Raw genomic sequence first — 14,511 nt, forward strand, 5'->3', positions numbered from 1 at the left:
TCTTTATCCATTCATCTGTCGATGGACATCTTGGCTCTTTCCACAGTTTGGCTATTGTGGACATTGCTGCTGTAAACATCGGGGTGCACATACCCTTTTGGATCCCTACTTTTGTATCTTTGGGGTAAATACCCAGTAGTAGTTCATAGCTCATCTTATTTTATCTGTACCCTTACCTGCTTCTTACCTTCCCTCACCCTGAATTACTTTTGAAGCAGGTCACATTATTTCATTCATAATTATTTCAGTATGTAATTTTCAGAGATAAACATGCTTTTTATATTTTTTTATTTTTTTTTTTGATAAACATGCTTTTTAAAGACTGTAACCAAAATACCATCATCATTACCTAAAAGTTATTAATAATTTCTTAATATCAAATAGTTAGTTTTCAAAATTCAGGGACTGTTTATCATATCCAAGAATCTTTCTAAGTACATTGATAACCATGGCTTTTTAACTTATACTCAGTGCAAAGACAAATGACATGAAATGTGGCACGAGTATAGACTGAACTGAACGTGTGTTTCCGGGAATGGAAAAATTATACACTAGTAAAATATGGCCCAATGTGGCCAGTTCACACTTAGTTACTCTTCTGGTTATTTTCTTTAATGCATGTATATAGGTTATCGGACACATGTTAGCTCTTTAATATACACTTGCTACATTTACACAGGTAACATAATCATATATAGTATAGGTATGTGTATGTGTATGTATTTATGTAGTATAATTGTCTTAATTAGAAGTTTGCTGAGTATAAGCCAGTTGTTCATGATGGACTCTTAGTTGATATTTGAGTGTCTATATATAAGTGTAAAGTAATATGGCGTAGGGCTCCTAAATATTATTTGGATTTTTTATTGGATATCTTCTTATAGTTATGTCATTTCAGAAATGGAAAAAAACCTGGGATATTGTCTAGTTCAATTGATGACTTTAGATCTATTGTGCATGTGAAGAAGGTACCTCAGAGAGTGATAACCAGCTTCCTCTTGACCTAAATAGGGGCAGAAGTAGTGAGTGGCAGGGGCGCCTGGGTGGCTCAGCCGTTAGCGTCAGCCTTCGGCTCGGGTCATGATCCCAGGGTCCTGGGATCGAGCCCCACATCGGGCTCCTTGCTCAGCAGGGAGGCCTGCTTCTCCCTGTCCCGCTCCCCCCGCATCCCTCTCTCGCTGTCTCTCTCTCTCTGTCAAAAAATAAATAAAAATCTTAAAAAAAAAAAAAAGAAGTAGTAAGTGGTTCAGATTTCTCCCCATTCCACCAGACTGTACTCCTTCTGGATGTGAGGTAAGATAGCAGGTTTTCTGTGTTCTATTGTAGGAGCGAATATTTCATGAAACAGGATTTCTGAATATGATGAACATGATGAAGATAGTGCCTATATTTCATCTGGCCCTTCATTATGAAGTGTCATTGTTTTTATTCAGGTAGTCTCAGGATCCTATTTTCTTTTTTTTTTTAAGTTTTTTTTTTTTTTTTTTAATATTTATTTGTCAGAGAGAAAGAGAGAGAGAGCATAAGCAGGGGGAGCAGCAGAGGGAGAGGGAGAAGCGGGATCCCTGCTGAGCATGGAGCCGGATGCTGGACTCAATCCCAGTTTCCTGGGATCCTGACCTGAGCCAAAGGCAGCCGCTTAACCAACTGAGCCACCCAGATGTCCCCAGGATCTTATTTTCAAAATGAAACCTTGTTGCATTCTAAACCTAAAGAATGAATTGTTAAATTCCTCTATTAGATTATCTGCACTTGGACTTTTAACACTGGTTGTAATTGTTTAAGTAACCCCCAGGCAGCAGAACAATGGTTAAGAACTGAGACAGTCCTGTGAAATAAAATACAGTTTTAAATAGATAGACTGTAAATATTTCAGACAGGAAAAGGTTTCTTGATGTCTTTTTAAGTAAAGTTGGTTGGTCTTTATGCATGGAATTTAAGAAATCTAATTAACATATAAATGTTTTTTTAAAGTCTTAAAGCCTTTACACAGTTGTTTGAGGGAAAAAATGTTAATTGTATTTAGTCTTGTGGTCTTCAGAGAAAATTTCATAAGCAAAGATGGTGATAGATTTTCAGAGACAGCAATCCTACATTTAAAAAGCCACCTTTTTTCCAAGAAAGATTCTTTTGTATATAAAGCATTTGTTAGCAGATCTAGGTCATAAGGTTAATATTCTTATGAACATTGCATTAGATCTTCCTCTGGATTCCCATTTTTATAGTCATAACAGATACTGGACCTAGTAGAATGGTGCCTTCCAGATTATAAACACTAGGGCACAGAACAAGAGATTACCATTGTACCTTAAACATGCTTTGACATTTATCCCTAAGTATTCCTCCCTACTCTTCCGTGACCTACCTCTATAGCCCAAATGTGATCTTTTGTTTTTTCTAAGGGGAGACAAAGATGGGGGAAAAAAACAGGAATAAAGATTAACATTCAAAAAACGCATCCTAGCTTAAATACTAAAGGAAGGCTTTGTTTTTGTTCCCCCCCCACCCCCGAATTGTTAACCATTTTGCTGCTCTTCCCTATATTCACAGCAGCCCTGTGTCCTGAGTTGTTACACACAGAAAACTTTCACCACCTTACAAGAAGTGTCATTCGTCTCTTAAAATTCCTATGAAACTGGTCTAAAATTAGACTGTTTTCAGGTTTCCTGTCAGGAAAAGCCTTTGGTTAGCCCCCTACTGATATTCTCAAACAGGATTTTTAAAGGTAGCCTTCAAAGGTGTTTTTTGTTGATGTTCTGAAAATGAGTTTAACTCTTAAAATACATACTGGCTCTATCTAATAACTCAAGGGAAAACAGCAGCCTGCTCGTAGAGTAATTATTCCCTTCTTTCAGATATGTACTTAATCAGGACTTCCCTAATGGACATATTACAATAGGGGCACAATAGGAGACATTTAGAATAGGAGCAATAGCTTAAGTAAGCAATAGATTCTTTAAAAGAGTCACACAACAGAAGAAAATACATTTATATGTGGCTCAGGTTCTCTCTGGAAAACTTAGAGATATGTTACACCGGAGAGGTTTATTCTGAATCATCGCAGTATGGACCTATTATGGAAGAAAAAATATTAAGAACAGAGGCACTGTGCTAAATATCTGCTCTTTCAATTTTTTCACACACTGAGCAGACTATTAATTACATGCTGAAATAAAAATATTTATCTGATGATCTTAAGATATAAAAGGCTATATTTTCAACTCAAGCTTGTAAAATACATGCATAAGATATATTTTATAAGTCATATTCAATTTTCTGAATTTACACAGTATAACTAAACTATTTTTTCTTGATATTTAAAAACTACAGCTGTGATCTTTGTGTACATAACATTTGTGTGTGTGTGTGTGTATACACTATTAATTAGTGTAGTTAATATAATTGTGGTATTTTCATAATGTAGGATTAAGTAAACTTCCTGGACTCTAGATTAAAGTATAGCCTCTGTAGGAAATCGGCAGCAGGTTCATCAAATTTTTTATGGAACTACAAAAATATTTCCGTGGTTAAAAAGACAGTAAAAATGTGTTGTTATACCTATATTAAATATTTTAATAAAATTATAATGTTTAAAGTTGTTAAAATGAGGTTGAAGATGGTTCTTTTATGAAATTTATTTTCCGGAGATTTAAAACATGGTTTCTCTCCTGAATATTGATCATAACAGTATGAATCCAGAATAATAGAAGTTTATTTAAAAAGAAAAAAAGGAAAGGCACAACTGCAGCGACTACAGATAGGAGATAATTACTTTGATTTCCACCTGCTCTTCCTAAGTCCCTTCCGATGTAGATTAACACAACCCCAACTTTATCTGCACCCTTGTTTTTTTGTTGTGACTAGAGTACTTTTTTAATTGGCTTTGGACGATAAAATGCTTCTAATGGGATTTTATTCACTTGCTTTGAGATTTATAAGCTGTAAGGGATGTATAGAAGAAAGCAGATTCAAGAGAGAGAAATAGAAGTATCAGTTTATGACAGCTATAAAAAAACATCTCTTCAGCAAAGTGGTGGTCTGATTTTCCTTTCCCCTTTGTCCTTTTTTCAGAAAGAGAAAAAACTCAGGTCATGTTCAGAATGCCATGAATTATATTTACAATGCATACCATTAGACAGAGAGAATGAGAGACAGAGAGCATGAGAGGGAGGAGGGTCAGAGGGAGAAGCAGACTCCCTGCTGAGCAGGGAGCCCGATGCGGGACTCGATCCCGGGACTCCAGGATCATGACCTGAGCCGAAGGCAGTCGCTTAACCAACTGAGCCACCCAGGCGCCCCAATGCATACCATTAGAAATCATCACTGTTGTTTGTAAATAGTATAGGTTTATATAAGAAGTGTTAATTACCTGAATGCAGATCAGCAGGCTTTTATATGATTGTAGATTTGTTTTTTAATCTAATTTGAAAAGATAATTTTAGCTACCAAATTAAAATTATGACTAGTAATTAATACTAGTAATTTAAGTAGTGTTTTAAAGTCAGTGACCTAGGACTTATGAATAACATAGCATTCATTTGTAGATCTGTATAGTAAAATAACAGCTGTTAAACATCATAGGAAAGAGTTAAGTTCTTGTTTCTTCTGTTTTATACTAGATTCAGTTCACCTTACAATGAATGAATGGTCTATCTTTGTTAAATCAGACAGGCCAACAAGGCTTATGTCAAAAGGACCTTTTTTTTTTTTTTCCCCAATTTTTTTTTTTTATCCTAGCAGCTGGTTCTTTTCTACTGTCTTGGCTTACTGTACATCTGGAAGAAGACTTCTTACAGCTGGGAGCCATTTCATGTCTAATTCATGTCCCCTGTCCTTAAGAGAGAAAAAATTTTTGACAATGCATGTCAAGCACACATTGAATGCTAGCATTAACTGGTAATTTTAAAATATTCATTATAAATATTTTAATTTTGTATTCTATCATTTTGTAATAATTCTATTGCTTACATATTCTAAGCATGTTTTCTCTAAGATCTATATAGAATTACAAAAAAAATACATTACTTTAATAAAAACATAAATAATTTTATTTTGGTATTCACCTAACCAGCTTATTATAAATATCTGGTTTTTGCTTATATAGCCAATGTTAGCTAATAAATACTTCCTCGTAGTTCACACCTATGGTTTTGCTTTAAAATATATTTCCTCTTTTACTTTGCTTTAAAATATATTTCCTATATTTTCCTCCTCTGTTTTGAATGATATTAAAATACACCAGAATTTCTGCCTGGAACCTGCTTAGGACAGTTCTGACTCTCTAAAAAGTGAAGTGAGGTTAACAGGAGTATGTTAAATATGTCTCCCTTAGTTTAATTTAGATTAAGTGACCCTCTTTAAATTGAGGAAATGCCCCTGTAGGAACTTTAAATATAGAGAGAAGAATAAGATCAAAAAGAACATTTTTATCTGTTGACACAGGTCTGATTTGTGAGGAATTCGTAATTCGGTCTTGATACGTCCGCCCCCACCCCCCAGCTTTGGCATTGAAATTCTTCTGTGTGGTGTGCTTGAAAGGAATCCCATCCTGCCTGTGGGTCTGTGGAGACTCCTGGCCCCGTGTGTTTGGTCAACAAGCAACAGTGGGTGGTCGGGCTGCAGCGCAGGACAAGGGCCCGCTGTGCGCAGGAAAATGTGTTCAAAGGTGTTTAAGGGCAGTAAGGAAGTCGGCCGCCCTTCTGAGAGTCCGGGGGCTATAGATCAGTGTTCTCCACACCATGGTAGACTGTGAGAAAACTTGCTGCAAGAGGCACGAAGGATGAGAAAATATAGTAAACTTATTCACCTGGTTCCACATCTGCAGGCTTCCCTTAAGAAAGGTCTCTTCTGCCCTTTATGTTGTAGAGTCTGTTAGACAAATGTTGACTGCTATTTGCATTTAAAATAGGGAAAACTTGCACAGGTTGAGTTGAAAGGATTTGACTGATACATGATAAGGTTTCCTGGAAGTCTTAGGAGTACTAGGTACAATCAGCATTTTCTATAAAGTCTAAACTTCATTATCAGTTTTTGTAGGAATCATTGTTTTAATGTAAACTGTTAAGTTTTGAGCTTTTGAGATCCATAGGTCAACATAAAGCTGAAGACTTTTTATTTAGTAGAAACCTCACAGTTGGAAAAAATTAGCAAGTGTTTCAATTTGTTAAGAGCAAATTGTGAAAGACTGATAGTTTATTTTCTTTTAGAAGGGTAATACATTTTAAACTTTTGATTATTTCTACACTGCAGCTTTTATTCTCTTAGTGAAGTCACTAGGATTGTTTTATTAATGTTCTGTAGAAGGTAATTTCAGCAACTTTTGAAAGTAAATTTTCTCTTTTTCTCTTAATTAAAACAAATTTTCTGTTCTGTTTATAGAGTGTTCCAGAAATGGTTTTTCTAATTTTATGTTTGTTTACAATCTGTTAAGTTTCTCCTACATCCTCATAATTAGAAGAATTCCTTTTGAGAATGCTGGTAGCATATTACAGAAGCTTTAGCTGGAGAAACAAAACATGGATTCTTATTTGTCAGTAATTGAGAAGCTTAGTCGTTATTTTTTTTTTTTTAATTTTAAGTGTTTGAGGGTTTTTTTTCCCCCCAAGATACTTCTTCCAGGCATCTGTAGATAAGCTATGTATCTTTTCTTATGATATATTGGTAAAATCATAACTCGAACACTAGTTTGTAGAATTTAGAAGACATCGCTACACCCTTTTAGTTCTAGGATTTTGTTTGTATCATTTTTCCTGCAAACACCACATAGCATTTTTAGAACTAGAAGTACTATAGTGATGGTTCTCATGCTATGGGATGTGTCCCTATATGGAATTTTCTCTCCCGAGTAATCTTTACCCTGTAATTATTCCCCAGATTTCCCCAGATATCTCTGACTGTTTATAGCCAAATACTTTTGATCTCATAAGCGTTTATTCATTTGAGTGTATTTATTGGTTACCCTGATTAGCGTCGTTAAAATAACCAAGCTGTAAGATCCCATAATAACAAGTATTTTGAAATTCTGATGAAGTTTTCACTGTTACTTTTTTGTTGTCTTTATTATTTTCCTTATATAATTTCTATTTAAGGCTTAATTTTCACATGTGCTTCTCTGTGTAGAGGCAGACTTTTTAGATAACACCACTAATCAGTGTTCTAAATTGTAGGAATAGTGAGCAAAATAAACATGTTTTCCATTTTGTTCTCAGTGGTGATTTAAAGTTTCCGATTCTGACTTCATACTATGGAATCACTATTTTACACCCAAAAAAGACTTTAAAAATTTTATTGTGTCAAGCCCTGATTTTTACAGGTCATGAAGCATTGGCCTATTATGATTGCTTAAGCTAGCTGCAGAACCATGAGAATCTTGGGTTAATCCCTGCCCCAATTTCAAATATAGCAAACAATTTGTTAGTATTAACATAAATGAAGCCAAAAAGTTATAACCTTTCATCAAGGCCATAATCTTATTTAATAAAAGGCTTTAAAAAAATTTCATCTAGAAAAAATTATAGAAACTGTTCATTTCTAGAGAAAATTTACTGTCAAGAAAACAAATGACCTCTCAGAACCTAATGCAGTATTGAGAAAGATAAAGACAAACACAATTTTACAAAAACTTTAGTCTCTGTCACCTGCAAAATGTCCCATGACAAGCTAAAATTGTAATGAAAAAACTAAAGTTGTGTGTATACAGTTGAATACCATCCTCAGCTGGATATCAAGGGGCAGATAATTTAGGTTGTTAGGGAGAACACATCAACACTGATTTCAGTTGCACATAAGTTAGAGCATGATAATATGAAACTTCCTAATTATTCCCATTTAATAACCATATGTTTTATATAATGTATATATGTCTCTTAAACACATCAACAGATGTTGCTATCATACTGTGAGGTAAAACAATCAAGAGAAAATATACTGATTTCTTGTAAGATATTTTAAAGCCTTTTGTTGATTTGATGTTAAAGAAATAGTTTTTCTCATCTTTTTCTGTTTTCTTTTCATAGTAATGCTTATTTATCATCAAAACCGCTTCATATTTGTAATAACTTTTTAGAGTAGGAATGCCACGTCATATAATTTAAGTTTAAAAGGAGGGTATGAGTCCTCAAGGTTTTTTTTTGACTCTTGATAATAAATAGTTTCTGACAACTGAGATTTAAAATGTTTTCTTTAATTCTCTCTTCAAAGGATAATCTTCCTAATTCCCTATAAAATAACTGATCTTAAGACCTTTTTTTTTTTTTTTTTAACAACAACAGCAAAAAAAGAGCAACATGTTAGAGAGAGAAGCTCCTTTCTGAGTTTAATGCCCACTGTTGAGTTTGTAGGGCTTATGCATGTGTGTGGTGCTGAAGCGCTATCTTCTGGTCACTCCGCAAAAATGCGTATTGCAGATGTGTTCCAGATGCTGGTCAGCCCTGAGAGTGTGTATATGCTGTTTTAGCTCCCTGGTGCTGTGCTATACTTGATGGTAATTCAACACTACCAATTAGGAAATTAGTTCATGTTAAATTTTCTTTTCCTGATGTTATAGAAAATGATGATATAGTTTCTAAAAGAAGAAAAGCATATTTTTAATATAGTTTCTGTTATCAAAGGGGAAGATAAATCGATCCTTTAACAGTTTCAAAATTCAAGATTTACTTAAACTACATAAATGACTTAAAATCTAACCATTTATATTAAAGTTGTAAACACATCAGTTATAGGGAAAATCTTTTTCTGAGGATCTCTACTTGAATAATGATAATTATATTTTTTGTAGGAATGGTACATAATGTATTTTTAGGAAACCAGGAAGTGCTTTCCTTCTTAATACAAATGTAGTTTTGGGGCAGCTGGGTGGCTCAATCGGTTGACTGTCCCAACTCTTGGTTTTGGCTCAGGTTGTAATCTCATGGGTCGTGAAATCAAGCCCTGCTTGGGCTCCGTGCTCAGCAGGGAGTGTGCTTGTAAATTTTCTCCCTTTGCCCCTCCCCCCACTTATGCTTGCTCCTGCTCTCTCTCTCAAATAAATAAATAAATCTTTAAAAAAATGTATAGTTCTGAAACCTTCAAGAGTAACATGTAACTTTTTATGGTAGGCGCCACACCCAGTGTGGGGCTTGAACTCAGTGACCCTGAGATCAAGTCAGGTGCTCTACCTGCTGAGCTCTCCAAGTGCCCCACATGTAGCATTTTAAATTAAAGCATTCTTTTCTTGCACTTTTTTATATAAAATTTTATATATATTATAATTTTTATGTAAATATTGTGATGGGCTCCTTTATATTTCCTTTTAAAGTATGTCAGAAAGTTGATATTTCGATATTATTCTCCTGAATTCTACAATCAATAGCAGTGGCAACTGTATAAACTGCAAAGGAAAATGTCATAAGTCATTAAAAGCTTCCACACACTTGGCCTTTAATATAGAAAAAAAATCAATTATAAAAATATTATTTCTTCGTTGTATTTTCTTACTCTGTATCACATATCATTTATTTTGTTGTTTCAACAAATAGTTTGTTGTTTTAAAATATGGAATTACACAAGTCGTATCTTAGTGTTTAGAAATGCATGTGAATGAAACATTTAGCACATAGTATGTCTTCAGTAAAATTCTATTCCACTAAAAAATCTGTCCGATTTAATTTCTATTTCTACAAACCCTACCTTAGTAGAATGTGTCAGAATACAGGGAGATAGCTCATATTGTATCATGTTAAGTGGCTCATGATAGGAGGAGCTCCTGAAAGCAGGTTCTCCATGGCATATTTTTACTGTATTTTATTTATTTATTTATTGCTCTATTTTCTGCCTCTACTACCAGAATGTAAATACTTTGGGAGCGGGGCATTATCTATTATTCATCACCTTCTCTTCAGGGCCTATAGTTCCTGGCACATAGGAGGTACTCAGTAAATCCTTGTTCAGTGTTATTGAATAACTAATGTTATCAGTGGCACGGATATGTTTTATCTTTTGCGTCTGAAAACAAATCTATATGCTTTTATTATTCTATTAAATTATAAAAGAAGGAATAGAGTTCTTACTGAGTAATTTAGTATCAGTCACTCAGTATATATTGAGGGAGTTATTTGCAGAAGGTCCAGTGATTGTGGACAGAGATATAATATTTAACTCTTAAACCTGAGAAGATAGTATTTTGATTTGGAGATAGGAGAAAATTGTTAATGAACAATAGAAGGCAAAATGTCAAATCTACTGCATTAAAAGAGAGTCAGAACTCTGACTTCCAAGTGTGAAGTTGTTTTTCAAAAAAGGATTTCTCATCCTGATTTTTAGGTTTGTAGACCTTCCCCCACCTTTGCCCCTGCCAGTTTTGCTGAACACTCATTCTAAAATGATACATAAGTTTCTCTCACAGTTTGTTACATCTCTGTAGTAAGCCAGAGTAATGGATTGAATCCTATCTGAATCTGTCACGTTGGGAATGACTTTTAAAAGCTATTTAGAGAAAATATTTTTTATTTTGCTTGGCAAATGTTTTATTTAAAAGAATGGAACAATTGAGGAAGAAATAACTCAGAGAAGCAGCCCATAGAGACTATGGACTCTGAGAAACAAACAGGGTTTTGGGGGGGGGGGGTTGGTTAGCCCGGTGGTGGGTATTAAGGAGGGCACGTACGGCATGGAGCACTAGGTGTTATACAAAAACAATGGATTGTGGATCACCACATCAAAAACTAATGATGTATTGTATGGTGACTACCTTAACATAATAAAATTAAAAAAAAAAAAAGAATTACTACTCAAAAAAAAAATAAATCAATCAACTAAGTAAGAATATATGGAATAAATGGAAATGTCACCTCTCTTCTAGGTACTCCAGGCCTTCACAGTCCCATGTTGGATCTGGATAATGATACCCGTCCCTTGGTGTTGGGTCATCTTAGTCAGACGGCATCACTGAAGAGGGGCAGCAGCTTTCAATCTGGTCGAGATGACAGTAAGTATCTCTCACTGTCCCCCACTTTGTCTTTTAACTTTGTACTTGTGCAATTTCACGCATTTTTCTCTTGGAAATTTTCCTAATTAGTTGTGTTACTGCTGCTAAATATTACCAACCTTCTTCATAGGTGAATGTTTATTCAACATACATAGTTAAAGTCTAGTTTTATTTTTCCTGTGATTGACTTTTTAAAAATATGCCACAGAAAATATTTTGTGAGAATTTCTTTAAGATGAAATTTGTAACAAAAGTAATCTCTATAGTCAGAACAAAGAAACACCTCTTTTATGCATTTTAAAATTTGCTTTGGAAAGAGGGTTAATAATATATTAATTGCTAATCATTTTTCCTGAGAATAAAGCATCTCATTATAACTATGTTACGTTTCTTAACTTTCTGAAGTTGATATTTACCTACTGTTTATTTACCTGTGTGAGATACAAAATTATTGGTTATAATGCATTTGGGTACCAATTAAATGCTATTAGTCACTGGTTATTTATAACCTCAATAACAGATCTAAGAAATCCAAATAGGGTGGGATGCCTGGATGGCTCAGTTGGTAGAGCATTCAACTCTTGATCTTGGGGTTGTGAGTTCAAGCCCCATATTGGGTGTGGAGATCACTTAAAAATAAAATCTTAAAAAAAAAAAAAAAAAAGAGGGGCACCTGGGTGGCTCAGTTGGTTAAGCGACTGCCTTCGGCTCAGGTCATGATCCTGGAGTCCAGGGATCGAGTCCCGCATTTGGCTCCCTGCTCAGCAGGGAGTCTGCTTCTCCCTCTGACCGCCCCCCCCCCCCACCCCATGCTCTCTCTGTCTCTCATTCTCTCTGTCTCTCAAATAAATAAATAAAATCTTAAAAAAAAAAATCCTAATAGGATAATAGAAATATCTTACTTTATATTAAATACCTCTAAAGTTTATTTTAAAGTATTTTATATTATTATAAGTATTGGAGTAGGGCTTTTTCTAAGGTTTCATTAATAAATATGAATGAATATCCATCATAAGAACACCTTAAAATTAGATGATTCATTTGTACTAAATGGAGGGCTCAGTGTTCCTTCTTGTCCTGTTCCCATTTCCTACCAAGCCCATCAAACTAATATAAACAGTGAAAGAACAGAATTACTTGCTTCTGTATACTGTGGTGTATTGTAGCCCTCTAAGCAAATAAAGCCCTCTAAGCAAATATGGCCTCCAGGATCTGACTCTGGAGTGCAGCCCACCTGAGTTTTTAAACAATACTTCCTTCTTTTAATTAGTAGGAAATTATGGCAGGTCTAAAAACCCTCCACCTCACTCCTTAAGTAATTTACTACCATCAGTTGACATGCTAACAGGCTTAAATCAATTAGAAATATTGAGTCTTGACTTTAAATGAGTTATATCATCTTGAACAGTTCAAATTTATCCTGCCTGGGTTTTGCCAAACTTCTTGGATCTATTTTATGAGATTCTGGAAATTTTCATTAAATTTAGAAAATTTTGGGCCTTAGTTTTCTCAGGTATTTTTCTGTTCTATTTCCTTTTCTGGGACTTCAATTACATGTATGGTAGGCCAATAGATTATCTCACAGATCACTGAGGCTCTTTCCCTGTTCCTCCTCCCCTCCAGTTTTTCCACTCTGCTTCATTATAGAGTCAGTTGCTATGCCTTCAACTTCTCTGATCTTTTATCTGCAGAGTCTAACCTGGAAATTCCAGATACTGTATTTTTCATCTCTAGAAATTCCACTTGGTTCTTACAAATATCTTACCTTCCTGCCCTCATTATTTTCATGTTTTCCTTTAAATATTTGAACATTGTCCTTATTGGTTAATTCGGGCATCTCTGTAATTTCTGGATTTGTTACTACTGACAATTTTTCTCTTGGTTTCTGGTTATTGTTCATATTTCCCTGCTCATCATGTGAATGTTCAGTGTTGAGTATCTGAGTTCTGTTGTCTTCCTTTAAGGAATGCTAGACTGTTTTATCAGTTCCTTACAGGTAAGTTTGAGCCGTTCAAGGCTTTTGCTAGCTTGCTAGAGCAGGTCTTGAATAGCCTTCATTCTAGGGATACTTTAGCCCGACCACTGACACATGATCTTTTGGGTCTGTACTGAGTGGCCCAGGTAATGGATGAGGACTGTTCCCTCTGGCTGTTCAGAGCTAGAAGGTCTCCCTGCCCTGTATTATTTCTCGAAACTGTTTACCTTACAATTCCCTGGTTGTTCTTTGCCTGGCTTTGTGAAGTTTGACTCCATATATGCAGACCTAGTTCTCAGCAAAGACTTAGGAGGACTCTTACACAGATTTTTGGAGCTTTTCTTCTATGTAGGTTCCTTCTGGAACTCTTTCCTACATTTTCTAGTCACCTCCACCTCCTTTCCAGCTCAGAAAGGCCATTGAGCTTTGTTTAGGTTATGCTTCCTTTTGTCTGTGTTGTCTAGAAATTGTCTGTAGACAGAGAGCCATGGCAATTGTGGGCTCATCATACATTTCCCTTCCTTTGGGAATCAGTCCTATGCTGCCTATTGTCCAGTGTCTGAAATAGTTTATATTATCTACCTCCTGCCCCCAATTTTCTCGTTGTTTATAACTGGAGGTTGAATATAATCTTTATTACTCCAGTATGGCTGGAAGTAGAAGTAATATACATGTTTAATTTCCTTAAAATTATTACTTGAAACTGAAACATTGAGGAAGATTGCTTATAGTAAATAGTTCTTTTCATCAGTCTTAGGAAATAACTCTTGAAGTTATTCTGTAACTGATAATAGCATATGGGAATTTAACTAAGACATGTTGAATTCAGTAAGAAGATAAAACCCAAAATCATTTTCAAATAATGATCAGAATTTGGATGAAGTAGATGTAGAAGGAATGGGTAAATAGGACTCTCATTACATACATATATACATAGGTATAAAGAATCCATTAGTAATAAAAAGATCAAATAAAACATGAGACTAAAAATTATTCCCTGTCACTGGGCAGGAGGCTGCAGGGACCTGTCTGTTTTCCAAGAACCTTGATGATTGAGTGCCAGCACATTAAGGAATTGCAGAACTCTCAGCTCAGTATGATTATTTGGTACTATTATTTAGCTGCACTGTTACCACTCTGTACTATAGTGAACTTAGACAAAGTAATTTTACCAATTACTCTGTCATAAAAAGATTCAGCTGAAGAAATCTTTTTGGAAGCCTTATGGGATTGTTTTGTAATGTTTTTATTTATATTTGTCCAACTGTTTTTCCTATCATAAAATCACTTCAATTAGAATACTTACTAATTAATGGATTTAACAAGAGAGAAGCTGAGTTTAATTTCTGTTTATTTTGTGTTTTTTTAAAATGAAATTTTCCTTTACATTGGTGAAAAGGCAATGTTCCTTATTTTTCTTTGGAGTGGAGGCGATGCCCCATGACAGACTGATCTTTGAGACCTACTGCTCTCTCTATATAGAATATCTGTATCTATGTAGAATACATGGATATGCAATAAGCCAGGCCACTCAAAGTGCTTGTCCAGCATCAGATCCAGTAGAGACTTGGTT

General features: G+C 34.9%; 1 protein-coding gene across 3 annotated transcripts in view; it reads left to right on the forward strand.

The window, feature by feature from the left end:
* EXOC2 (exocyst complex component 2) overlaps positions 1–14,511 on the forward strand; it is a 155,893-nt gene that overhangs the window by 110,092 nt on the left and 31,290 nt on the right. For all 3 annotated transcript variants that reach the window (XM_081827797.1, XM_081827799.1, XM_081827798.1), the window contains one exon: positions 10,838–10,963. In XM_081827797.1, coding sequence (XP_081683923.1) covers positions 10,838–10,963 — 126 coding nt within the window. The remainder of the gene's footprint in view (positions 1–10,837; positions 10,964–14,511) is intronic.

The sequence above is a fragment of the Leptonychotes weddellii genome, chromosome 8 (genome assembly GCF_054177405.1).
Source record: "Leptonychotes weddellii isolate Sample4059 chromosome 8, ASM5417740v2, whole genome shotgun sequence".
In the NCBI taxonomy this organism is placed as follows: domain Eukaryota; kingdom Metazoa; phylum Chordata; class Mammalia; order Carnivora; family Phocidae; genus Leptonychotes; species Leptonychotes weddellii.